The 27,172-nt window shown below is 31.0% G+C and overlaps 2 protein-coding genes across 8 annotated transcripts in view; one reads left to right on the top strand and one right to left on the bottom strand.

Moving 5' to 3' along the window:
- Nucleotides 1-25,054, top strand: part of LOC111039458 (protein Skeletor, isoforms B/C) — a 100,846-nt gene extending 75,792 nt beyond the window's left edge. For all 4 annotated transcript variants that reach the window (XM_022322990.1, XM_022322991.1, XM_022322992.1 and 1 more), the window contains exons 6-15: nt 4,124-4,362; nt 14,490-14,670; nt 16,055-16,075; nt 16,407-16,585; nt 16,958-17,298; nt 19,495-19,671; nt 20,106-20,204; nt 20,365-20,520; nt 21,250-21,413; nt 22,437-25,054. In XM_022322990.1, the coding sequence (XP_022178682.1) occupies nt 4,124-4,362; nt 14,490-14,670; nt 16,055-16,075; nt 16,407-16,585; nt 16,958-17,298; nt 19,495-19,671; nt 20,106-20,204; nt 20,365-20,520; nt 21,250-21,413; nt 22,437-22,613 (1,734 nt within the window). In that variant the 3' untranslated portion in view covers nt 22,614-25,054. The remainder of the gene's footprint in view (nt 1-4,123; nt 4,363-14,489; nt 14,671-16,054; nt 16,076-16,406; nt 16,586-16,957; nt 17,299-19,494; nt 19,672-20,105; nt 20,205-20,364; nt 20,521-21,249; nt 21,414-22,436) is intronic.
- On the bottom strand, nt 4,379-13,934 carry LOC111039459 (adenylate kinase 8-like). Of its 4 annotated transcripts, none has more exons than XM_022322997.1 (11): nt 13,660-13,934; nt 12,925-13,060; nt 12,683-12,774; nt 11,820-11,919; nt 11,661-11,747; nt 11,404-11,498; nt 10,804-10,981; nt 10,569-10,651; nt 10,235-10,344; nt 9,706-9,913; nt 4,379-4,846 (listed from the first exon to the last, which is right to left on the bottom strand). In XM_022322997.1, exons 1-11 carry the CDS (start codon nt 13,723-13,725, stop codon nt 4,550-4,552), a joined length of 1,452 nt encoding a protein of 483 aa, XP_022178689.1. In that variant the 5' UTR covers nt 13,726-13,934; the 3' UTR covers nt 4,379-4,549. The 4 variants fall into 4 exon arrangements, with proteins under 4 accessions (XP_022178689.1, XP_022178690.1, XP_022178687.1 ...); XM_022322998.1 differs by having other exon boundaries at nt 11,820-11,915; XM_022322995.1 differs by having other exon boundaries at nt 11,820-11,915; nt 12,683-13,060.
- Nucleotides 25,055-27,172: the final 2,118 nt, after the last annotated feature.

The following is a 27,172-nucleotide window of genomic DNA, read 5'->3' as shown; positions in this document are numbered from 1 at the left end:
ACAATAACGGTCAGTGCCCGAAACTAAAATAGAACGGGAATTTAGTAGGTAGGTATAATAGTTATATGGGTAGTCTGTAAAAGTGAAAATTAAAAAACTAATTTTTCGATCTTTAAACTGTTCAGTAAAATGTACACAACACCGCGGCGTATGGTCTGGATTTCATGTGGAATATATACCGACAAAGAGGCATCAAGTTCGCATCAGTGTTCCGACGGTTTTTTTTCTTCGTCGTTTTGCTGTTACGATAAGATAACAGAAGAGGGTTCAAAAAAAAAAGTATCACGTCAGACTAATAAATATTATGTCTTACATATAATATTAAACATCTCCGTGTACAAGAAAAAAAATGAATGTAATTTTATATTCACACTCTACACATTCGTTACAAAGCTTACAACTGTTAAACGGCGCCGAGTTATGAAGCGTGCAATACTCATATATTAAAATTCGAAAATAAAAAAAGCGTTTCAATACGTTTTGTTAAAAAATAAAGTTAATTTAGCCAGTACATTGAGATTTCGTGGGACCGATTAAACGTAATGCCTATATATACTATTATAATATAATAATATATAATAGTATAATACATTGGGTCACGGCCGATAATAATAATTCAATGATTATGAGTTTGGTAGGTACCAAAGAGACTATAGATTATTAACAGATTCAACTTTGAATCTTAATAATTATTATGTTATTATAAGTTATAACCTTATACAGTTTTAACGTACCGCGGTATGCGAAAAACACTGTTTTTAAATTCAGTTCAGTTATTATTTTATTTTATTAAAACTTTATTTGCAATACATACAAAAAGTGAGCGCAATAAGTAAATGTGACATCAGTGCATAATTTTTTATATTTGGCTTGATGGTCGTGAGACTTGAGTAGGGTAACTATACGTCAACAGCACCACTTTAAACGTGTGTTTTTAGGAAGTTTTTTTTATGTATAGATTTGCATTGTTATTTGTTGCATTAGAATTTGAGAGCGTCGCTTGGCCATTTCCGGTTGAGTATTCTCGGTAAATTATCGGAGATGGTCATAGATGATATGCACCATGATGCACGTCATTAGGAGATTTTGGTTGGAGTCAAGTTTGAAGTGGAATCGTGTGAAGTTTCTGGTTGCTAGTTTGTAGCCTCTTAACGTGTTAATTGGAAGGGGGCTATGATTGATTTATACATAGGTACAAATTGTATTTTTTAAGTTCATTGCGTAAGGTAGTAGTAGGTGGAGAAGATATATGAATGTATTGGAATTTTTTAAACTTATTTTTGGTATGATTGGTCCATTGGTCCATGTGAATTTTTTGCCTAGGTGAATTCCTAAATATGTGGTTTTATTTTTAATTAGTATAGGTTTATTGTTTATTGTTAGTTGGGAGCGTTTCTTTTTTCTAAGGTTGACATTTTTTTGGACCGATTTACTTTCAGTTTAGCATAGCCCAGGGGCGTCATTTGGGGGGGGGGGGCAGACTATGGCAAATGCCCCACTCTAAATTTTTTTTAAAAGTCGGCAATTCTTTGTCCGATGATCAAATGCTAAAATCGGTAAGTACTAAATTTGTATTTAGGTACTATTTTATACTCAGAAATCAGATATTATTCTAATATTCTCTTTTAAATACACATTCACGGTTATTAATATGTTGGGAAACACTGGCTCCTCCTCAACTTTATGACAATCGTTATTACGCGAAATACTTCTATGGAATATCTAGAAAAATTCTAAAAATAAGTATACAACAAATTGTTTGTGTTTATAACATCGATAGCCGTTGCCGACTTCCACGATCTAATAATTAACTAGTATTATTAGTTTTAACTGGTATTATAATTTCATCAAAGTTTTAAATGTACAAATAATAAAATTTTAAGTATTTATTTAATATGATTAATATTATTATTCCATTAAACCTGATGATACTTGATAGGTAACTTATAGGATAAGTAAATAAATTAACGTTTTACTATCTTTAATGTTATTATTTAATTGGGTAAATTGAAACGTTTCATGTTATTTGTTTATCATCATGACATCATTATTCATTAACCCTTACATTTTTTGTTCCGAAAAAAATATATTGTTGATGGTCTATCGTCCATACATATATATAGATAACCATAATTTTTTAAATATTATGAAGTCGGCAAATTTAATCAGTTGCCCTATCCTTTGAAAAGTTGAAATGACGCCCCTGGCATAGCCACCTAAATTTAGGAGTAATACTTTGAAAAAGAACTATTAGTTTTAAGTTTACTTTTCCTTTATAATAGCATGAGCATAACAAAATTCGTGGCTACTATATGCCAGCACATAAGGCCGTACGTTTAGTTATTTAAAATTATTTCATTTGGATTTTTGCAGTCGATTTGATATATGATAGTATTATTATAGAATACAGTGAACCATTTATTATAGACATTGTTTAGTACACATGTATATAAAGAACTCCTATAATCAATCTTACGTTAAAGTGACGAGCATTGTACAGAGTAAACTGATAGAAAACATTTATGATACCTATAGTCGGCTAATCCAATGTCATAAATAATGTAAAAGATCTCATGTCGCATATAGTCTTACCGCAGTTGACATCTTTAGGAAGTCGTGGCAGTCGGGGAGTAAACTCTTTTAAATATTTTGACCATTACCTACTGCGACAAATTCATTTGTATTGTATCGTGTGCATTATATTTAACTGAGTGGGCGCCAATCATGTTCGAAATCGCATACGCTCAGAAATATACTTATTGTCGAACCACATTAAGAAATATACAACTAACAATATTAATTACGATTTTTAACGGGTAGGTTAGAAATTGTGTCATGGAAAAACATAATATGCACTATTACAGCAATTGCAACATAGACATGCAGTTTGAATCATAACTTAAATTATGTTAAGTAGGTATTAAATCATAATCATCAATACCATTTCAAGACACGGTTCAAATATATACATTTACCATTCACATACGTGATTCTGTGTATAGAGTATAATCGAAAACTGACTAAATAACTTTGTAAAATATAATGCTTTGAAATTGTTGAGCTATTCAATATTATTGCTATTTTAACTTTCAAAACTAAAATAAATTGAACACATAAGAACGTTCAATCTAAATTTCAATCAAGTATCAAAATGTATAAAATATAGCTGTCCCTCTATCGGCTCTATCGTTGCTCGTGTCAGATTTGTTTTTTTATAAATATTTTTATAAAAAAATGTTTTTCCATAATTCTACTAATTATGATAGTAATATAATATAATATAACCAACGCCAAATATATACATTTAAACGCCAGTGTCTCCGCCCTACGAACCCATAGTTAACAAAAACAAATTGTACATTCTGAATAATTCAATGTTTATCTTTAAGTGTCTTGATCTATTATGAAACTTAGAAATAATTTACTATTTTAAAATGCTAATAAATCACTTCAAAATTTAAATATAAAACAAATATTATGTCATCGTCCTGATAATATTCTCACTTCTAAATTTGATAATAGCCAATTCGTTTTAAGATCAAACATAACAGAGTTAAATAAATTATTCAAAACGTACAATTTGATTGTTATGCGTTTGTAAGGCTGGGGTAAAACATGCGGGTTCTCTTAACAAAAAAAAAATATATTCTTTTTCCGTGAGCTGAAAAAAAATTCATGTGTGAGCTACATTTTAGTTACTCGTAAAGTCATAACAAATGGGTTGAACAAATAAAATATAAACAGCCTAAAAGTCTCAAGGAAGGATATAACTTTTATTAAAAGTGATACTATGGTTTTTGAATCTATTAACTTCGAATAAAATAAAACATCCATTTTTAGCTGTATAACCCGATTTTGCTCTTAAAAAAATATAAAATACTATATAGGAGTATCTTAGTATCAATGAACAACTTTTCATTGTTCTGATAATATATAGAATCTCCTTTCGCTTAATTTAGGTTATAACCACAGAATAGATGAAGTTTTATCGATTCTGTGTTATAAACTTATAACCATTAAAATTCTTATTTTCCCTCCAAATCATGTTTTTGTGATACGTCGTATCTGATTGTTATCTGACATACGGTACATTGTCTTTAACAGGTTTAATTTCTCCTTACAGGTAAACTTCGGCGAGGTGTTCATACCGGTCACTCTTGACCCACCCAAACCACGGATCTTACCTGAGTTCAAACGTTACGCTCACAACTTGCGATCGGGCAACATCAGTATTTTGGACGCACGAACATTCTACATACCAAATTTACACTACGACGGCTTGGGGCCGGATGCATATTTTTTCGTCGGAAACGGTTCGGAGCCGTCGCCGTACGGCGTCAAAGTACCAAACGAAATCGGCAGGTAACGTTATTTCGACGACATTACAACATTGAAATGCCTGTATAATTTTTTTATAATTAAATAACGACAAAAACACAATAATATCTGGCTTCGGCGATCGATTATTCCTGCGTCTGAGCTGCATATTACAGGTACCTATCGTAACATTCGGGTGGGTTTAAAACGTTAATTATTTCGCGCAGGCGATTTAATCTGTCTGGTTGAAACCGCTATTGTCGTCCAGCTGTTTTGCGTCCCGATCGAGGGAGTTCAGTAGATCCCTAGCGGACTCGGACAAGCAGGCATCGAGACAGACGTTATCGTGTTCCGTGGTCAGAAACATCCGTTCGGCTAGCCTCGTGGTCAGCCGGCTCGGCATGTGGTTGCGAGGCCTCGGGCCAGCCGCTGCAGGACTCGCAGATACGACGCACGTCGACATCTTGTCACACATTGACTCTCCAAAAGGGATGATCGAACAGGTGTCTCCGCAATAATAGAGCATCTCCTGCAGCATAGTGGATTGTTTTTATAAACAATCGACGAGATATAACAATATTATTACGATCATCATCGAGGGGGGAAGCGATTTCACATTATCGTTTTTTTGAGCAAAGTACGTTTTCGGGTTGTTTTTTTTTTGTTATTAAGCCGAGAAATAATTATTCAGTTCGGCCAAAATGATCGTTTTACACAAACCTAGTAATGTACAGATATTGAGTCTATTTGTACCTTTTTCTACATTTTTCCTTATTTGTTGAGATTTCGACAATATTTATATTGCTTATATCCACTTTAAATGCAGTAAATTAAGTTTAATTAAACATTTTTTATGCATTTATTCAGAGTCCTGATGATCATCATAATATTATAACATTACTAATTATATTGTTTAATATGCAGAAACATATGGTGAGATTGAGACACAATCACTACATTCGCATACAATACAACCAAGACGTCGTTAAATATACATTATTATATTGATTTTTTTTTTTTTTTTTTTTTTTTTAAGTAAAACCATTTATTAAATATAATAGAAATACTAGTACAATTAGTATACTAAATAATCATTTTAAAAAAAAAAATGGTTTAGCTACCTTCTTTAAGCGTAGCTTGAGTTGAAGGTAGCGAGTTATTACAAAGTAATTTCCTTAGAGATTAAAATATAGCATATACAATTTAGTATTTAAAAATATGACAAAAATAAACAATAAAAAAACAATAAAGAAGAAGTTATAAACCAGATACTTGAATTTACAAATTATTTATAAAAACATTAGTTAAATATTTATTTATATTAATATTATTACTTAATCTAAGATACCTTTTGACATTAATTTCTAGGTAATTGAAATAAGTTGGCCCTAAATAGTCTACAAATTTCTGACCAATACATTTATTTGAATAACTGACATTTAGATTGTATTTTAAAGTTTCACGTTTATTTATTAACGGATCGAATTTAGAATGATTTTTTAAAGTAAAAGATATAGAATATTTTTTATATAACAGATTTAGAGGAAGTACACCCAGTTCTTTGTAATTTTCATTAGAAGAACCAACTCGATCTGCTTTATTTAGAGAGATACGAACAGCTCTATTCTGTAGAGATATTATCGGTTTTAACGTTTTTCCAGAGGCACCACCCCATATAGTTATACCATATTGTAAGATAGATTGATAGAGTGACAAGTAAACAATTTTCATGGTATCTGAGGAGAGAGTTTTATTCAGACAATATAACTTATATATGACAGTTCGTAGGCGCATATTAATATTTTGTACATGGATATTCCATCTAAAATTGCAGTCTAGCATTAATCCTAAGTATCTGACCTTTGTTACCCTCTTAATTTTAAGGTCGTTTGAACCGCTAGTTTTATGACTATCATTATAAATTATTAGTTCCTGTTTTGAAAATTGAGTACAATTATAAATAGAAAACGCAATAAAAACAGTTTTATCATAATTGACAGAAATCTTTTTTAAATATAGGTAGTGAATGAATTTATTTAATTCTGTTTCTGCTTTATTGTACACCAGATCCCATGTAGCATCAGTAAATAGTAAACAGGTATCGTCGGCATAGGTAACAATAGATCCATTAATTTTCATGTTACATAAACTGTCAATATACATAATAAACAATACTGGACCAAGCACACTGCCTTGTGGTACACCACAGTTTATATAAGATTCATCACTCATATAGTCATTTAGTGAAACATATTGAACTCTACTTTTTAGATAGCTTGTAAACCATTTTAGACTTTCATTGGCAATACCATAACCTGGCAAAGCAATTAATAGTTGAGTATGGTCGACAGTATCGAAGGCTTTAGCAAAATCCAAAAAAACAGCTATAACTTTTTGATTGTTGTCAAGTGCATTATAGATATATTTTGATACATTATAAAGTGCATCAATAGTTCCTAGACCTTTTCTAAAGCCAAATTGATTTTTAGATAACAGGTTATTTTCTTCTAAAAATGTAACAAGTCTATTTTTTACTATTTTTTCCAAGACTTTAGCAAAAATACTGATTATTGAAATGGGTCTATAATTTCCCAAAGATTGTCTATCACCTTTTTTAAAAATGGGTTTAACGATTGCTACTTTAAACTGAGTGGGAAAAATACCTTCTTTTAGACTTTTATTATAAATAGTAATTAATGGGTCAATTATAAGAGGTAAAATTCTTTTAATAAGCTTTACTGATATTTTATCAAATCCTGCAGCGGTCTCCTCTTTTTGTGAATTAAACAAATGAAGGACCTCTTTTTTATCCACATCTTTGGTAAAAATATTATCAAAGTTCTTATCAAGAGGTACTGGTACTTCCATATTTACTGTATTAAATGTTTTACTCAAATTGAGACCCACCTCAGAGAAAAACTTATTAAAGGCATTACATGCTTTGATTGGCTCAGATCTACAGTTTATTTGTTCTTCATTTACTTTTATCAATTTAATATTATCATTGTTTGTCAACTTTTTACCAGTTATTTCATTAATTAATTTCCAAGTAGCTTTTGGATTTTTTGAAACTGAAATGAATTTATTTTTATAAAAATTTATTTTTGCTATTTTAATTAAAGAGTTGAGTTTGTTTCTATAGGATTTATAATAAGTTACTAGGGATTGATTTAGTGGATGTTTTTTAACTTTGATAGAGAGTTCGTTTTTTCTACGAGTGGAGCGAAGTAGACCTGCTGTCATCCATTCTTTGATTCTTTTGTTTTTAGAGTGAAAAATTTTTTTATTTGTACAGGAGCCTATAGTATTTAAGATTATGTCATAAAATTTTTTTACCGATTTATTGATATCGTGATCATTAACTGAGGTCCATGTTTCATTTTTTAATTTACTCTTCACTAAATTATAATCTACAATATTTTTATAATTATTGTCATTATGACTTTTATATTTCAGTAGAGGGACCGATGTTATAACTGGGCAGTGATCTGTGATATACATTTGCAGTACGCCTGCTTGAATATTGTTTAGTATATTATCGTCATTTGATTTAACAAATACGTGATCAATACATGTGTGAGTATGGGAAGTAGGGAGTCTCGTATAAATGTTTACAAAAGAGTGAAACCCATATGACGATAACAAGTCTAGATATTCATTATCTATATTATCAGTGCCAATTATATTAGTGTTCGTATCTCCGATAATAAGTGTACGGTCATTCAAAGATTTATCAGTTTTTATGATGTTAGATAGACAGGTCAGAAATTCATCACTATTCGAGGACGGGGACCTATATATACATAAAATATTAAATCGTTCGTTGCATGACATATCAGATAACGCTAGGTTAACAATATTACATTCATTACAGCCGTATTCTTTAAAATCAACAGAGAAATTATCCTTAATAAATATAATAATACCATCATTCTGGTTTCTCTTAACTTTAGAGTGATATAATTGAAAACCATTTATATTAAAGTTACAGTTATTCGTATCATGCCAAGTTTCAGTTAATATAATCATATCTAAATATTTGAACATTACATCATTTTCAAAAGATAAAAGTAAATGATCGAAATTTGCATTAGCGCTTCTTATATTAACACATATTACATTAAGAAAATCTTTTTTGGACAGGTTTAATTCGTTAAAATATTCCGAAATGGATTCATAGTATTTAGTTTTATAGTTTAAATATGGATTAACCGAATTAAGAATATCCATGTTTGTAGTTTAAAGTAAATAAGAGAAAAGAAAAAAGAAAGAAAAATTATAAAAAAAAAAAAAAAAAAATGAAAGTAGGTAAGTAAATTATTATGACGAACAACCTTTACTAAACTATTTTAGATAATGAATTATTGTCATCAATAATAAAAACGTTAGACGTTTCATCTCTTTTTGCAAAAATTTTCGAATTTTTAAACCATATAAATTTAAAACCAACCTCTCGTGCAACATTTTTCGCCTTGTAAAAGAGATTTCTGTTAACTTGTGTCATTTGTTCATTAATGTAAATGTAGTTGTTTTCCCAGTCCTGGTGAAGTTGATTAGCCTTGAATTTCATTTTTTTTTGATTGAGTTAGAAGTTGATGTCTAGATTCTTTGGAATTAATGCTGGCAACAATTTTTCTAGGATTTTTATTTTTACCTGAGAATACTCTGTATGCGTTGTGGACTACAATTTCAACGTTTAGGTATGAAGCAATTTTTTTAACGATATCAACACACGATTCATCAGAGGATTCTGGGACACCAACAAGTTCAACATTATTTTCAATGGACCTTTGTTCCAGTGAGTTTATTCTTTTGTTAAGTTGTAAAACTTCTTCGGATAATTTAATGTTTTGATCCTTAATCAATTTATTTTCTGATTGAATTTGTTTTAAAGAGGAAAAAATTTCTTTAACTTGGTTTTTAAAAATATCAAATTGTTCGCTCATAAATTCAACAGACTTTACTAAGGCTTCTATTGTGTCGTTTGAGAATGTGGAAACGTTATTTTTTACATCGTTATTTTTTACGACATTTTGAGCCAGAAGTTTTGGTGAATACTTATCCTTAAGTTTACAAGAGCTGCATACCCATGCTTTTTTCGATATCTCCGATGTTTTCTTAAAAACAGACTCTCTGAATCCCGCACATACAAAATGTAAGTATTCATTACATAATTTGCATTTTATATGTTCTCCAGTGGAAATTTCATCATTACAAATTGAACAGATCATTTTAAAATATCAAAAATAGTAACAAAAAGAACGTTTGCGAGCACGAACGACTTCGAACAACAGTAATAAGATAAGAATAAAATACGCGATAAGCGAGCAGAAACGATGTCAGGCTACGTCCAAACTCGACGGAAACAGATCGATAACTTAGACTCACTTTTAAACGTTCGCAATACGTTTTGAACTCGCATAGAAATTTTCCAGAATTTAAAGGATACCGACTCAAGTGTTCGAATTTCAGCGTACCCGCTTTCAGCTCGTCGAGCGCTCGGTCTAGGGTCATAATAGTTCCGGTGTTTTTGACCAAGCACCTATTCTTGAAACGACAGTATAATTCCGGGAAACTGATAGCCCAAAAAATTACTCTGTGGATTAAAGAAAACGTTTGAACAGTCCACAATTTTGTTAAAGCCAAATAAATTATATTTTATGTAAATAATAATATGGTATAAATGAATTTGTTATTAAACCTATTAAATTTGGGTTTATCGACTACTTTGTCATACTGAAATAAATAATACATACTTTTCTTTGAAGCCCATTCTGATACCTATATGGTTATATTTATTTTGGATAATTTTAGCCCCTCCCCCTTCAATAGTTTTTTTTTTTAACACAATGATTAACTCTCAACATATTTTCATCTGTTGTTAAAACAATCACTCTATTAAATATAATACACCTACCGATTGGGAGCCATTTCGGTTGAATCCAACCATTCGAAATCGGCTCTTGTACGCGGAAAACCTCTGATAATGTAACCATTTTCCATACAATCCTCTTCAGTTAGTTTTTCCTAAAACAAAAGAAGTGACTTCATAAAATAGTATATCATTAATTTTTTTTAAGTTTACGTATACTTTGTCCGGCGAGAGAACACACCACAGACTTACCAAAAACCGATTCTTCTGATCATCACCCAGTCATAAGAGGTATTGATGACTACTTGAAGGGGGGATGCACAGAGTCGACTTTTTCTCTCGCTGGACAGGCGTTACGTTATGTAAATATTATACACACTTTTAACCACGTATATGCCGTTTCTTCTGCGATTTTTCTGTCACTGGTGATAACTTTTTGTTCCAACATTTGATCAAAATCCACTGCACGCCGCACGAGATGTATGATAACAGTTGTATATGACACATCATATATATAATTATTTTTAAATTAATTATTTAACATCATAATATGGGTGTTGGGGAAGTTGTCTGATAAATTTATGTTTTTTTCCCACCCACTCTCAAACACCTACCGTTGACTAAATTGAATCTGTGGGATAGAGCACTGGCGATGATGAAACGTCCCGATCCTAAAGGACTGATAATTGCCACTCTAGGCACAAACGGAACGTCTGACGGTTTTTGGCATACTATTTGATCCAGACATAATTCTGTAATCTCGTCGATAGATTTACCCTCCACATTGATTTCCTACCCAAATCAATGAAAAATATCGGTATTATAGGTATGTAATATTGAAATGGGTAGAGATTTGATTAGTGTGTAAAGCGTACCACTTTGACATGAAGATAAGATGAATAATACGTTTTACCACCTAGAATTAAAATTACTTTTAATACTATTGCTATGAGTATTTTAATACCTTTTGTTTTCATAGTATATATATATGATAAAAAACAAGAATACTTTGTAACTAAATAGTACTGTGGTAAGTAGAAAGTTCTTCGAGATTAAAAAAAAATTTAACATGTAGCTAATACTGTTATTGGAAAAAAAAATATAAGTAAGCGTTTTCGCACAAGGTTCATCAACTTTTTTAACTCAACACGCTATATTATATCAAGGTGCATAAGTGGTATATATTATTTATTATATTGATATGATTAACTAACTTTTAAGGTGGACCGAAATTTCATTTTGATTTCAAATTTTAGGTTTTTATAATTCTGATTGAACTTATTAATTGTTGTCCGATTATCGCATAAAGCTGAAAATTAAAATTGCACTTAATTTTAAACATAAAAATAATCATGATAATAATATTAATAATAACAATTATATAGAATAATACGCAGCTGACAGTATACCGATTTAATAATATTATTCCATCTTAAATGGTTTAAAATTGTGAAATTCACGATCTTCTTACCTGCAGTTTCGTTCAGCACGATTGTGTGTGTCGGTAGAATACCAAGACTTATCATCATGTCTGCTTCTTTTTTACTGTTTGGGATACCTTTAAACACAAAAAATATACAACACCTCGAATATTACGACGAGATTTTAAGACTTATTCGTATTATATTACCTAACAGTATCCATCCTTTTACGGAGGCCCCTTTCGCTCTCATGTACTCTATCAACACTTCCGTAAAATCCGTATAATCACATCCGTTATCATCGTCTTTCTAAATCACACTTGAACGATGTACATGCCATAATTTTATCATTATAACAACTAATAATATATTAAAGGTGTGAGTTTATATAACAAACAAGGTTTTTGAACGTTCGAAACATTAATATCGTACGCACCAAAGTTTTTAAATTTCAAATATTTTTTGACCACGTGGGTTATTGTACCTTGAGTATAATAAGTTTTAAATAAAAATAAACTATTGCTAAATTCTGAACACAATTATTATAATAACGATATTAAAATAACTTATTTTTTATCTTATTTGTATGACATTTAAATCAAAACGTTTTAGATAAGGTAAACTAGGTAGTTTTAAAACTTCATAAACTGTGTTCAAATATAAAATACATTTTTTTTTCAATTCGATATTTTTTTTTCATAGCTAGCATATTATTATCATCATTATTTATGAAGTTCTGCAGATAATAGTACGTTTTTGTATATTAATATACTTTTTCATTTTATTTTGATACTGTTTTTCAAAATATTATGTAAAAGAAATATGAAAACATTTGTGTTCTATGTTTCATTTTTTAAGGTTTTTTTCCTATGCATATGCAGTACCTATACACACTTACAACAATAATATCCGTATTTTCTAATTTTAACAAGTACTTTGCATAAAATATACCTACACGGAACACTCATGTGAATAAAAAATATAATAGGAATGCGTATACAAAGATATCGTGGTGGGTAAATAATACATTATAATATGGCGTATAAATTCAATATCTCGTATGTGTACGAACTCGATTTTTCCGGTGTCTGCGCAATACGTTCCGCCGATCGATGGTTACCACTCCGGTGCTTTTGGCTATGTTGAGTGCAACTTTCACTTTGTCTAAACAAAATCGGTGAGTATATGGTAGTTAATGTTTGCACAAGATTTCGGATCACAATAAACTGCATATAAGCTCTACCCCGACTCTTCCCCGATGGACGATCAGTGAGCGTAAGCCGTAAGGGAAAATATTTCACAAGCGGTATATACCTGTATCCAACCTGTGATCGGGAGGAGCTACCAACAGGATTTTCGGTACGTCCACGTGACGCCGGCATTTCAAATACCACTCGATGAACTGTAAAGGGTCCGGGGGTTGGGTCATGACGAGAGCCTTGACCATGTTCTATAAATGAACAAAAAAATTTCGTTGATATAAATGTTATTTGTCTGACCCTATAATACGCTAGTATATAAATAGTCTAGGACTATAGCATGGGAAGGACTATTTTAAACCGTTAAAAACAGCGACAACGATTATTAAATAAAAAAAACACATATCACTCTACTCATATTTTTCCTCTACGAGGGTATGTTCCTGTTAAAAAGTAACCATGACAACGAAAAACTTACTATAAATCGGTCAGAAACATTACATTGGGTATCCAGCCCAAAAAAATATTATTCATGGGAAAAAAACAAGTAAGCAAGTATGATCAATGAATAAACCGACTATGAGAGATCAAAAATTATTTAAAAAACAATTGTACATTTGTACTTATAAGACATGTCGACTTACAAATACACGAAGAATTTTTGAACTAACGAAATTGCGTGTGAAAATGTTTACTGATTGAAAAATCATAATAAATGTTAGTACGAGTTTTTGATTGTGATATTATAAGTTCGTCTACACATCTTCAATAAATGGTTTTAATGAAAGGTTGTTTTTGAAATGTCTTATTGAACACACGCCTGATCCGTATATGTGTATTATGTACGTACCCTAAACATTTCGTATATCCTGTGCTTCTCCAAGTAACACGTCTGACTGGCTTTGATCGTTTCCATGGTCGACGTTTAAGGGATGGCACGGCCACCGAAAACGAATAAGTCACTTGCCTTTTTATCTTCGATGAGTGATGCTCATACAGCGAATTTTGTTTGTCGCTCGTGGCAACCGCACTTCCACGTTTAAAACGCATATTATTATATATTGTATGAAAATAATAAACAACATTTATCGTGAACCATATTTAAAAAAAATACAATTCTTTTTAAATTTATTTTTATTTTTATCGGTTAAGAACTTATTATTATTGTGTTGGTTTATATAATACTATGACTTTAAATACCTACTTTTCATAAAATTGTAAACATTTAAATAAGCCTTGTATATTTTCTAAAATATTTTTCCTTAATTATGATCAATGAATCATTCTGTTTATAGTTAGGTAGGTACCGTCTTACCGATTTGAATACGTTTTATACAATAAGTAGTACACCTCCTCTTGCAAATTTTACAAATGTACCGTCATGTATATCATTATTTTTTAAATCTGTATCAGGTTTTATAGTAAAAAAATAATAATATTATAATATACTAGAACACTGTATAACCTCACTCATAGCTCAACGCTACATAATATCTAAAAATATCATATCGATCAGTGGTATCACTGGTCGCGTGCAGTGCTCGCGGGTATATTATACCAATTATTATTATTTCCGTTATTTTACCACTATCGTCATTGAAGTGCAACGCGAACAATGACGTTTTTCGGCCTCGCGCTTTTATGTAATGAGCATTATAGTATACTTGTTTGTATTTTCAGCTTGGAACCGCTGAAGGGCTACCAGGGGGAAGACATAGAAATCCAATTACCACGAAGCCTGACGATGCACTCGATCGATTGGCTGGCCGTCTGGTGCGTGCAGTACACGCACAATTTCGGTCACGTCAACGTACCGGACGACTTGGACGTGCCGCCGGCGTTGGGACAGACCAAGCTCACCGTGAGTAGTAGACTCAGAGGCGGCGGTGGTGGTCAGGGCTCGGGCGGCAGGCCGACGACTGTGGGGCCGTCGAAAAAACCGCGGCGCCATCAGACGTGGTCGCCGCCGCCGCCGCCCCTGTGGGTTTTCGGATCTTACCCGCATACCAGACGTGAAGTCTTGGCCCCGGTACCGCGGTATCCCAACGACCATTATTATCATACTCTGTGACACGCATACCATCATGGTTGTTCCCGCCAATTCTATACGTACACAACGTACTAACTATAATATTATTGTCGTTATGTATTATTATTATTTTTTTTTTTTATCATTATTATTATATTATTTCGTTTTGCTTAAGTACCTATATAGTATATTAACGTTTGTACTTTTTTATCGATTATGTTAGTAGTTTTTTATTTTTTAATACAGTGGCCTACCTGCGTTTTACAAAATATGATTTGTATTTTTTTTTATAGCAGTTTTATTTCCAGTTGAATATGACTCTTTTTATATTTTTTTATTATTATTATTAATTTTTTTTTTTTTTTGAGGGGGGGTGTCCATTATCTTTGGTGTTTTATCCTTGTCCATAAAAATACAGGTTTATAAATGATATAAAATTTTTACGAAAAATCCATTAGCTTAAAACTTTTTTATTCATATATAATATATTCAAACCTTCCCAGTAGATATTATTGAATTATACTCTCATATTTTGTTTCTTTCTACTATTATTAGTTTAATTGTAAATTGTTAAATTTACCTTTATACGAAAGTATAAACTTTTACATTCGTTTTAATATTAAATATTATTATTTGTTTCATAAAAAATCGAAATCATTTGATTTATTTTTTATCTACAATCAAGCGTAACTTCATTACAGCTAACCATTTCTACATAATAGAAGAATATATTATGAATGATGAAAGAAAATATTTTATGTTTTAAAATAATATTAAATATTTTATCAATTTTCAAATAATCGTATTATATAATAATTATTAAATATACTGATTTTAATTTGGTAATATTTCTACATTCTTACGAAGGTAAATTATTATACAAATAAAAATCAATATAAATGTGTGTTATACATCGTTATAAATCTTTCAATCTATGTTATCAAAATATTTGGTTAGAAAATGCCATGCTTATATATTAAAAAAATATAAGTAATCATAAACATTCATATTTTGTTTTAGAAATATATTCTCTTTGAGTTTATAAAAGACTTATAAAAGCTCAAGTCTTGTTTACTAGCACAAAATTGTTTATGTTTTTTAAAGTTGCATTGATAAAACTAATTACTAATGATGAAACCTATTTATCAACTCATATATTATTATAATGGTTTTTGACTTGTGTGTATTTATTTTGTGCTGCAATTTGGATTTAAAGCCAACATGGTGGTACAATCCAGTAAGTAAAAATGTTAATCATATTTTTAGCTCTAATTTAGTATTCTTAAATGCATAATATATGTTTGGCTCAATGTTCAAAAATTACTAATATCATTGAATAATCCTAATAAACCAGACCAAATTTTATCTTATTATTAGTATAGACAAATTAAGATTCAATGAGTTGGCCCAAACTTGAATGATATTTTTTTCTTCTATTTGATCGTAATTAAAATTAACGCTTATATTAAGTGGTTACAATTCATTTTGTACCATATATTTTGTTCCACTCGAAAAAAAAAATATAAAAATTAGAAAAAAACAAACAATCACGTTTTACGCTACTTTAGACGAGCAGTACTACTTCAGATCCCGAAAGGCATTGGGAGATGAGCAACTGTCGAGAACTATTACCCGATAAATTACAAGTGCACTGGGAAGTGCAAGGCGATTGGGTTCAAGTGCAGTTGACCGGGAAGATACGAGAAAACCAATATATGGCATTTGGTCTCAGTGGCAACCAAAATAGGTTAGTACCTATGTATATTATAAATGCATAGACTTTACGACATATTTTTTATAACATTTCATATTGATATGTAAATATGTATAAGTATAATACAGAATATTATTATTATATAATACTCCAAAAAATAATATACAATCAACGAAACAAATATGACTGTCGACTGTTCAGTATCTATATTAAACATATTTAATACATTTCTTCTGCAAGGAAAATCTATGAATCATAAATTTGTTTTCTTGGAAGGGGGTGGGTACCATGGTAACAAGCGTTACGAAAATCGAAAAAAAATAAAGTTGTAGCCAGCCCAAAAACATATTTATGTCAAAATACAAACAATCATATGTATAATTAATAAATATTTAACCTCGGCAGCGTGACGATGATCGGTGGTGACGTGGTGGTAGTGTTCTACAATCAGGCGAAGAACTCGTTCCACGCGGAGGACTATTACCTATCTGCTACCACCGAGTGCGACGACAAAAACGGAGTGTGCCAGGACGAGCGGTTGGGGGGCAGGAACGATGCGGTTCTGGTTACCGGCACTCGGCGTAACGGCGTTACATGCGTCGTGTACCGGCGGCCGGTACAGACCAACGAGCCCATCAATGACCAGCCAGTGCCCGTGGACGCGGCCGCACTGGTCATTGCAGCCATCGGCCCACTGGGAAGTTTCGACCAGCCCGGCGCGCATGCCATCCAGGACATGACCAGAGGTAACTAAGGTTATAATATCGGATTACCGAGAAGGATAAACTGTGTCTAGATTTCTTTCTAAAATTCTCTACGTAATGTTGTTTTTCTTTTATCTCATATTTTGAAACGACCGAAAATCGTTTTACTTTTGGCCCCTGAATGTAACAACTGTAGATCCAAATTCGTCACCACCCTCAAAGTTTTTACATTTTTACTCCCCCTAAACTCAAAAAGTTTAGACAGACACAGAAAAAACACTTATCACTGTAAAACAATTATAGGTAAATTATTATTACTACTTTCTCAGAATCTAAAATCGAACGCCATAAACGTTTTCAAGGCTCTTAAATTATATAATAATAACTATATAAGTATATAACGGGATTGGTCAAACCGCAATTCACGTCTTAAAATGTTTACTGATATAATATTATGATAATAAGTATTATTCCTTTTTCTTGTTCTTCATATTATTTTTCATTATAATGTGTGGCTAGAAAATCTTTTACCACTGACCACCCCTGATATTTCATTTATCACTTCGTCAAATATGTTGTTCGGGTGGGGTGAAGAGACTTTGCAAGGGACCAGTGGCAGATTTTGAATATTTTACAAGGAAGGAGGTCTGCTGAAATATAAAAAAAATTTTGAATTAAGTACACAACACCGATTCAACATATCCGAGTGTACATTATCGGATATTGCAAAAATTGTCTGTTTGTCTTATATTATACATTTATTGTTTGTACACAAATATATGGTTTTCGTATCTTCGCCGAAATCATATTCGATTCGAAATGTTTGAGAACGATTTCGAAAAAATAAAACCAATCGACACATATCACTCAACGCCAAAATGTTGTCGAAGAATGCTATCACAAACATACACAAACACCTGTGTCACAATAATCCAGTTCGCGCGCGTTTTTTTTATTATAACATATTGTCAATTATTATTGTGTTATTTGACTTTGATTTTTACGAACGTGCATTTTCATAGTGCTTTTAATATATTTCTACATAACATAGGTTAGGAAACCTACCTTATAGGTGCCTTCTGCATGAATGAAAAAATAGATATACATTATTATAAGTTATTATACCTTTATAATATACATAAAGGTATATGTACCTATACTATAATATAATCATAATAATTTTTCAGTGCGGCTGTTGAAGATTCCTTTTGTCTTTATGAATACAATTTTTATAATGTTATCTCAATTATTTACCTGAATTAACTAGTAGAGTTAATTTAATCTCCATAACCACCTCCGTATTGATCTTTAATTACGGATTTATACATAATTATACACACACAATTAAAAAACCTATAGATGTTTGTTTATAATATTATTAATATAATATTTAGCCAATCGTGTTTGTATTCGAAAAATATGTTACATTATATTATTTCGTATATTGTGGTAAGTGGTAATCCGTGTACCACACGATTAAGCAGAAGGTAAACCGACAATAACATTATTAAAATTGTTATTCCCTTAACTGAATAATTTGAAAAAAGGTAGACAAGTGGATATCGCTTTTCTATACAGTTGTTGTCGAGTATGTCATTGTAATGGAAGTGTTATATTTAAATTCAATAATAAATTATTGCATACGAAAAATGATTCTGAGCAGAGACATAGTGTCATTCTAGCATACTTGTATAAATAATCAACTTTAATAATCAAAAAAAATTTTAATAAAAATCGAAAATATCCCAAGGCTATTAGCTTACCTTTCCAGTGAACATTTTTTTTTCCGATGGAGAAAGAAAAACTTATTGGGAATCTTCTGTTCAAATGTCTAATGTTAGCTATGAAAGGAAAACTTATGTGTTTCTAACTGAAAAATAATTTACAAAATTAGAAAAAATTCTCATGGATATCAGTAACAAATAAAAGATGATTAAAAAAAAATTTGAAAATTTTCCGTGTATCGAAAATGTCAATATAAATATTTGGTGACAATCTAAAGTAAGTATTTCAAGTGTCTATACGGTTATCAACGTTTTTAGTTACACCAAAAAAATAAAATCTATATTATTTCGATATTGTTGTGATTTTAAATAGGTACCTATTCACTGAAAAAAATGTATAACATAGAGGACTTGGGCATTTTAAGTTGTTAACCCCTCCAAAAAGGACCCACCTCCAAAACGAAAACTTTCTAACCTAATCCCAACAATGACCAAATCTTAATGGTGTTCGCAGACGAAATACGAATAAATTTCAACTCCAGGGACGATCACTCGTGTTCGGTTTCCCTATTCAATCTGGACGATGACACGGAGCTGTCCGCTTGGCCGCCTAACATCATCATTGGCGAGAAAGAGTTTAGAGCCAAGCTCGGGCCATCAGGTGGCGCTCGGGGTTACATGGCTATTACTGGTAAGAATTTAACATACATTTTATAGATGCAATTAAAGATTTCAAAATGTTTTTATAATTCATTAAAATGTATTATGTGAGTATGTTTTAAGCATAACATGGTTATTTAAGAACCGACGGAATTAAAATCCATACCATAATATTATCAGAAATTCAGAGTTGTTTTATGAATAACCAAAATGAAGTGTTATTGACTTAGATTCAAAATCAAAGAAATGAATCATTTATTTCTAAGTCTAATACCATCTACATAGTATAGAAGTATTTTAGACACATGGTTATAAATAACAGTATTACTATAAAAAAATTAAAAACTGATGAAAAAAGTATAATCAGTTAGCTAGTAATGATAAACAGGACATTGTTGTGAAATTAAAATCATACCTAATATTATCAGCTGTGTAACAATATTTCCATAATTGTTAATATATTAGGGCATTCCACGGGCGACGTCGTCTGGTACATAAACGACAAACTTATACCTGAAATCTACGTGGAGAGGAGACAGACATACACGTTCATTGTCGAAGGAGGTAATTTAATTACAATAATATTTTATTATTTATGTATACGCGCGTACAATACACAAGACGTAGGTATTGTTTGCATAAATTATTCAAATATTTACTATTATGATTAACGAGATCGATTAAAACGCAAACACTCAATGAATGTAATTAACAATTCGTAAAGGGAATGACCCCAACAAAGGCGAACACTATCATCCGCTTTACATCACGGACAGCAGTGAAGGAGGATTCGGGCAGAAAGACGACGCGGAACAGAGGAAACAGCGGGTCTTTGCCGGAATCGTCTACGACTCTGACGGATTACCTTTTCCTACTACAGGTATTCTATATACATTCATTTATTTATTTTACAATAGTTTCGTAAAACGTTTAACATGAAACCTTTTTTATGTTAATATTAATACTGTAAACACATACGCGGATTTATATAGTGTACTTTTCGGATGCGGAATACCACCCAATTCACTTGAAAGTGCTTAAAGTTGCTTCTTGTCCCTAGAAAAGGGTTTTTCCTTCCTCTTTTTTAAATAGGTATCTCAATAATTTAATAACTAATGTAATTAGGCTTGAATGCTATTATTGATATATATATTCAAAAATATTAAGATCTAAAATTTAAGCAATTTACAAAATAAAATAAATAAAAGCCATGTATTATATTGTATTACTAATTCATTCCACTCTGAATCTAAGATGAAATTCGAGCCCCTTGATTGTTTAATTACATAATAAAAAAAACCGGAAAATTCGCTCTGCCGTATAGTATATTTTGATATCAGGTCACTGTAATAGATATGTTAAACGGGAATTCAATGATTTTAATCATTGCGCACGAAAAACGATTTTGAGCGGAAACCACACATTTTTTATATCTTATATTATTAATTTTTTTATTGTAACTATTATTTATTTATCTATTAGTAGGCAATAAGATAGATTATGCTTATTTGTTCCCAAAAATTTGGAAAATTATAATTAAATGTAATCTATATATATATATATATATATACACACATACTACTTATACTGTGTGTTGTTATTGTTTTAGCCGGTCGATATTGTGAATTCAAATTTAAGTCTTACGACCGTTCATCAGAAATGGAAACCTTCAACGCCTTTCTTGACTCTTTGAAATTATCGTGTGAAAATGGTAACGTTGGCTTACTAAACTGGACGGTGGCTGAAGAAACACCGGATCTGGTCTACTATCAGGTGAAATTATAATTCATTTTTTTTAGCTAGGGAAATGCAATTTAGTTGAAAAATTGAAGTTACACAAAATAATTTTGAATAGAAGGATAACAATGCTTATGTACAATACAGTGAAGATAGGTATTCTTCTAGATATATCTAAGATAACTATTTTTTTTTCTTAAAAATATTTATTCAAACATTCGGCAGTTTTAAAATTATATAAATCAAGTGTGGTTTTTAAATATTATTATATTTCATTTAGAAGAAATTACGAAGACACAACGCCTTATCATCGGTAATATTATTTTTAGGCATAAGCGACTTAGTCACTCGTTGAGTATAATATAACCACATAATAATATTATAGTTGTATAGTAATTTCAATATTCCAATAGGAATAAATCATATCCAACAAATTGTTAAGAAATAACATTTAATAAAGAGTAATTTATGTACCTAATATAATTTTAATTATCAGATATATATGAGGATATGAGATACACATCGTATAAAAGCGTGTAAAATTAATGAGTTTAAAATATTCAAGCCTAGAATACAAATCATATAAATATCGGGTATGGTACTCAACGCAAATAATACGTACTAACTATACTATAATATTACTTACAAAAATATAGATACAGACTGTCCCGTGAAGATTTTTGAAAATAATTAAATAAAGAATCATTTTTAAAACATTTTAACCAAAACATTGAATTAAATAAAAATATGCAATACGTGTAGTCGTTGTACCCGCTGTGAATCTTATAAAAAAAACAAAACACATTATGATATCGCCATTCATTCAGGAGATATCGCAATGGGTAAACTAACTCACGGGACACCGCGCGTCCGTGAAGTTGGTAGTACACCCGCGTATACGACAATATAAAAATGGCGAGTGACGTTTGAAAACTCGGTATAACGGTCAAAATATGAGTTCGACCGTGGTATTGTGCACCCAACCTAACCCCAACCACGCACCATCTTTTAAATGACACCGTTTCACGTGCAGTGTTTTTGTTTTTGTAAATTTCGCAGAGCTATTCACAGACTTTCGTGGGATGGAAAATCCACGTGGTCGACCCCGGGTACAAGTGGAACGACGACAAGAACGCCGCGGCCAGCAACCAGCGCGGCGGTCTGCCGTGGACGTGCGCGCTTTTCACCGCTCTTGTAGCCGTCGTCCAGCGGATATTCACGATTAGTTTACTGTGATGCGTACGATCCGGTAAATAGCGGCCCGACGGTGATGACGGAGGAGCGGCGGCGGCGGCCTAATCACAACAATACCACCACCGACTAATAACAATAATAATGGTACAACACTCGACGTCCGCCGCCGCCGCCACCGTCGTCGACGTCGGAGATCTCCGAACACCAGTGACGTGAACGTTTGTTGACCGCGAGAATAACGATATTATTACTTACCGTCCGTATAAAAAAAATGTTATCTTCGGACGACATTTTTCGTACCTTTTCTGTGCATGCCACTGAACAGTCTTACCACAGTTTCGTCGCATTTATTACCGTACGATTAGTACGGTGGGCTTAATAATATTATTATAGTCGCGTGTGTACATAGAATAATAATTTTTTTTTTTTAATTAAACGTTTTCGTCTCCGGCGTTCGGGAGCCCGTCGTTTCGACAACTAATGTTTTTAATTGATATTTCGATACCTACAACTACAACAACTATATAATATAGGACAACATACGATGCGAGCGAATTTCTATCAATCTTCGCTGTCGCATATTTTAATACCTTACTATATTATGTGCTTTCCGTTTTTACGTCCGTGATTTGTGAGTTGGCACGCCGTCGTCCAAAGCACCTGTCCCAGTGTTCGCGACCATCCCGAGTCTGACATTGAAACATTTGACCGATTACAGTAGTATTATTCAATAGCTGAAGGTACCTACCGTCTACCGAAACAATTAAAACGAAACGAATGAATACAGAAAATGTGTGGTGGGTTTGTTCATTTCTATTTTTAACGATTAAAAATAAAATACTTCTGAAAAATGTAGTATTACGATATTAATAATATGAAATAAAATCATATATCAGTCTTTCATAATATTATACAATGATGACGACGTCTGTTATTGATTTAGATTCGCTATTTAGAATATAATTTATTTATTAAACTTGAGTATACATTAATATACGAGTACCAATATTATCGTTATACTCATAGATTGGTCTATTTTCGATCAAAAACTTTTGATTTGCTATTCGATTTAATACTATGTAGAAAAAATATTAACTTAATTTATTAAAATAGCAGATAGGTACCAGGTACGTACTATAATATAGTAAGTTTGATGTTCGAATGTTTCACACTTCATGGCCATCTTATCGCATCTGACTTGCGGGCGACGACGGAGGTCGGCGACGGTTACAGGTGAACTAACACCGATAACGACAAACAAAACACGTTAATCCCGTTAATTTGGATATCGAATGGTGTTCATTATTGTTTGTCATCTATAGGGCAAATAGCAATAATACCTAATACTATTTTTAAAAGCGGTACCTGGTTCTCTTACGAGCAATACTACTTACCTATATATTATCAAAAAGTTATAAATATTATAAAATCAAGAACAGAGACACACCGACCGTGTTCAACGCACAAACTAAACGTAAAACGAAAATGCAGTTTACCCAACATTAAGAATATCAAGCAAAACCAAACATATCATTTGTATAATATCATTAATTGTGCACATAGTAAACTAATAATTGTGTGGATTTTCGCTGTAGACGTTAAGGCATATTATTATAAATTATAATAATATAGGTAACATAATTTAATGTATAATATTATACATTATTACGCACTTTTAACGGTAGATCGTTGTAAGTAGAATATATTAGAATTTAGTATACTATTATACATTTAGTTCGTACGGTTAAGTCGTAAATTCAATATTGTATATTATTAAGCTTCTTTGCTGGTAATTATTTTCTCCGATAGACATACAAAAGAGACCTCGCCGCCGCCTTAAAAAAAACAATATTATTATAATAATATAACAGTAGTGGTATTTCTGGGATATCCCAACAGAATTCGCACAACAAAAAAGAAGGGTGGCCGTCGGCTGACGAGAAGAGTTTCGCGAATGCAATAAATTGTAGTTCGGTTTCCACAATAATACAAAACAAGTAATTAGATAAATACTAATTAAATCATCTTACAGCATGTCGGCATCGTTATCGACAAACAAAGATTATAATTTATTATGATATCAGGTGTTCTGTTTGTTCGATATTTGTCGCAATGTAGTATGTAGATGTATAGGTAAACATTTTATAACACACGTTAATTCGTAGTCAAACTATTTCGTAATTTCGATGAAAATAAATAAACATTCTGAAAAATTCAACCTCCGCCGTCTATAATATAATATTATTTTTCTACAGATATGGCACATGACGTTTGCGCATATATGTGTAACACGACAACCAACTCTTCGGCTCCATGTTCAGCATAAAAATCCAATATTAAGTAAATTTTTTGTCTTTATTACAAATGATAAACCAGAAGAGGTAGAAGGATTTTGAATGAGAAACGTCGTTTCAAGAACTCGAAAAGAAAAGTGATGATCCATAGACGCCCACCTAAACAATATCCAAGTAATAAGACGCACAGCATACAATTATAAACAGATTCGCTCACTTCTAAAGTTGAAAAATAAATTAATAATAACATTCAGTTATACCCAATAAATGTCGTGACGTAATATAAACGTCACGACAACTCTTAACGATTCGTATACGAAAAATACGTCATAATCAGAGCTGCGAATTTAATGCACTAAAAAGTAATATGCACTACAAATTCAAAATATACAAAAATATACCCTTTAAATTCAAAAAATGCTCTATGAAAACGTCTTTATTAATAAATAATAATTAAAAATGGTTTACAATACATTTTTTTAAATTTAATTACGACGCACTTACTCGTATCTCGCAAATGTTTTGAAAAAATGAAACACTTGACACATCATGTTATAATCTTTTGGATTATAGACATTTAGACTGAAAAGAAAAACATTTTAAGAAAATAAGAAGTGATACGAATTAATCATGAAAAACGTACAATTATATGTCCTGACCCGTCAAGTATGCAAAATTCGATTTCGTATTTAAACTATGAATAAATCAAAACAAATGTTGGCCGAATCCATTTTTTTATACAGTGTTGCATAAAAACCATTCAAATGCATTAAGTTCACAGCCCTGGTCATAATATAATATATACTCCAATTTATAGAAATTTAAAAATGACATAAATCGTCAATTCGATTACGAATCATAATAATATTATTTACGACACTACGTCTCAGTCAATTCGAGTGTCGATGAATTTGTTATTCCACAATTTTTCGACAGCACACACTATTTATAATAATATAATATATTGTAATTTACAACAATAATATTAACATTTATATTTTAACGATTACGACTTTAGTTACGACTTACGAATTCGATATAGCCGATCAAATCTATGAAAAATATTGCTCAAAATATTATATTATAATCTCGAATAACATAATATAAATATCTAAGAGAGGAGCCGATTCTCGAGTGATATTTGCGAATACACCCATACGCACAAGCCGTCATCGTAATAATTATTTATTAATAATAATAATATTATAAATGTGTAACCGTTCATCCAAATTCTTCGCGTATCCCATTCTATAATATAATAGAATATTAAAATATTATAATATTATGTAATCGTAACGTTTGAACTTTAAACCAATATACTGAATGTTGATACAAAATGACAATAATATTTTCTAGGTTTTAGTCGATTACATTTTAAGGAATAAGCTTACTATAAAATATAATATAGGTAATTATTGACAATAAAATATATGTTTTAAGTGGTTATTACGTTTAATATATTATGTTAATCGTTTTTATATAATTTTTTGTAACGAACTATTTACGTAATTCATATACCTATTAATATGGTTATTGTACCTATGTGCAGATGATAATAAATTAATATACAATATAAAATATATAATATAAAATAATAATAATAGAACATCATACGCTGTACTTCAGTTCTCTCGTCAAGCTGTAAATGTTTAAGTACTTTTTTATTTTTATCTGATTTTGCTCTTGACAAATATATAAACAATAAAAATATTAAAGAAATGTACCTACAGTAATTAATAGCTAATTATTCGTCCTCCCAATTTTTTTTTCTAGATGCAAGTCTAATAATACAACACATAATATTATGATTTAAGATATTATGTTTATATTGATATCTAAAAGTGATTACATAATACATAATACATTAAATTTTATACGCGTTACACAAAACTATAAAATGGTTATTTTCTGATAAATTATATTTTTCTATTGAATATTGTGTAAAAAAAAATTGACATTCAATACAGTCATAAAATATAATAATTTAAATTAGTGGATTTATCTAACGAGAAATTAGCTGGCACTTGATACATGTGACATGTCATTGAATACCGTATACCTATTACATCCATATAGGTAGGTAGTATAATATTATATACATCAGAGTTATTTTCCTTTTTTAAAAGCTTATACATAAAACGTATATACATTATCCAGGATAAGAGAAATAAATTGTGAACTACCAAAATTGAAATTAGTAAGAAATAAACATCTAATAGCCCACCCCCGAGAGTATAATTATCTAAACAAGAATCTAAACTACCACCCAGGTGGTCCTAGAGTCTAGACTATGATGTAATAAATAAT

The sequence above is a fragment of the Myzus persicae genome, unplaced genomic scaffold, assembly GCF_001856785.1.
Source record: "Myzus persicae strain clone G006 unplaced genomic scaffold, MPER_G0061.0, whole genome shotgun sequence".
NCBI lineage: Eukaryota > Metazoa > Arthropoda > Insecta > Hemiptera > Aphididae > Myzus > Myzus persicae.
The sequence above is the reverse complement of the archived record's forward strand: the minus strand, read 5'-3'. Positions and strand labels throughout refer to the sequence as shown.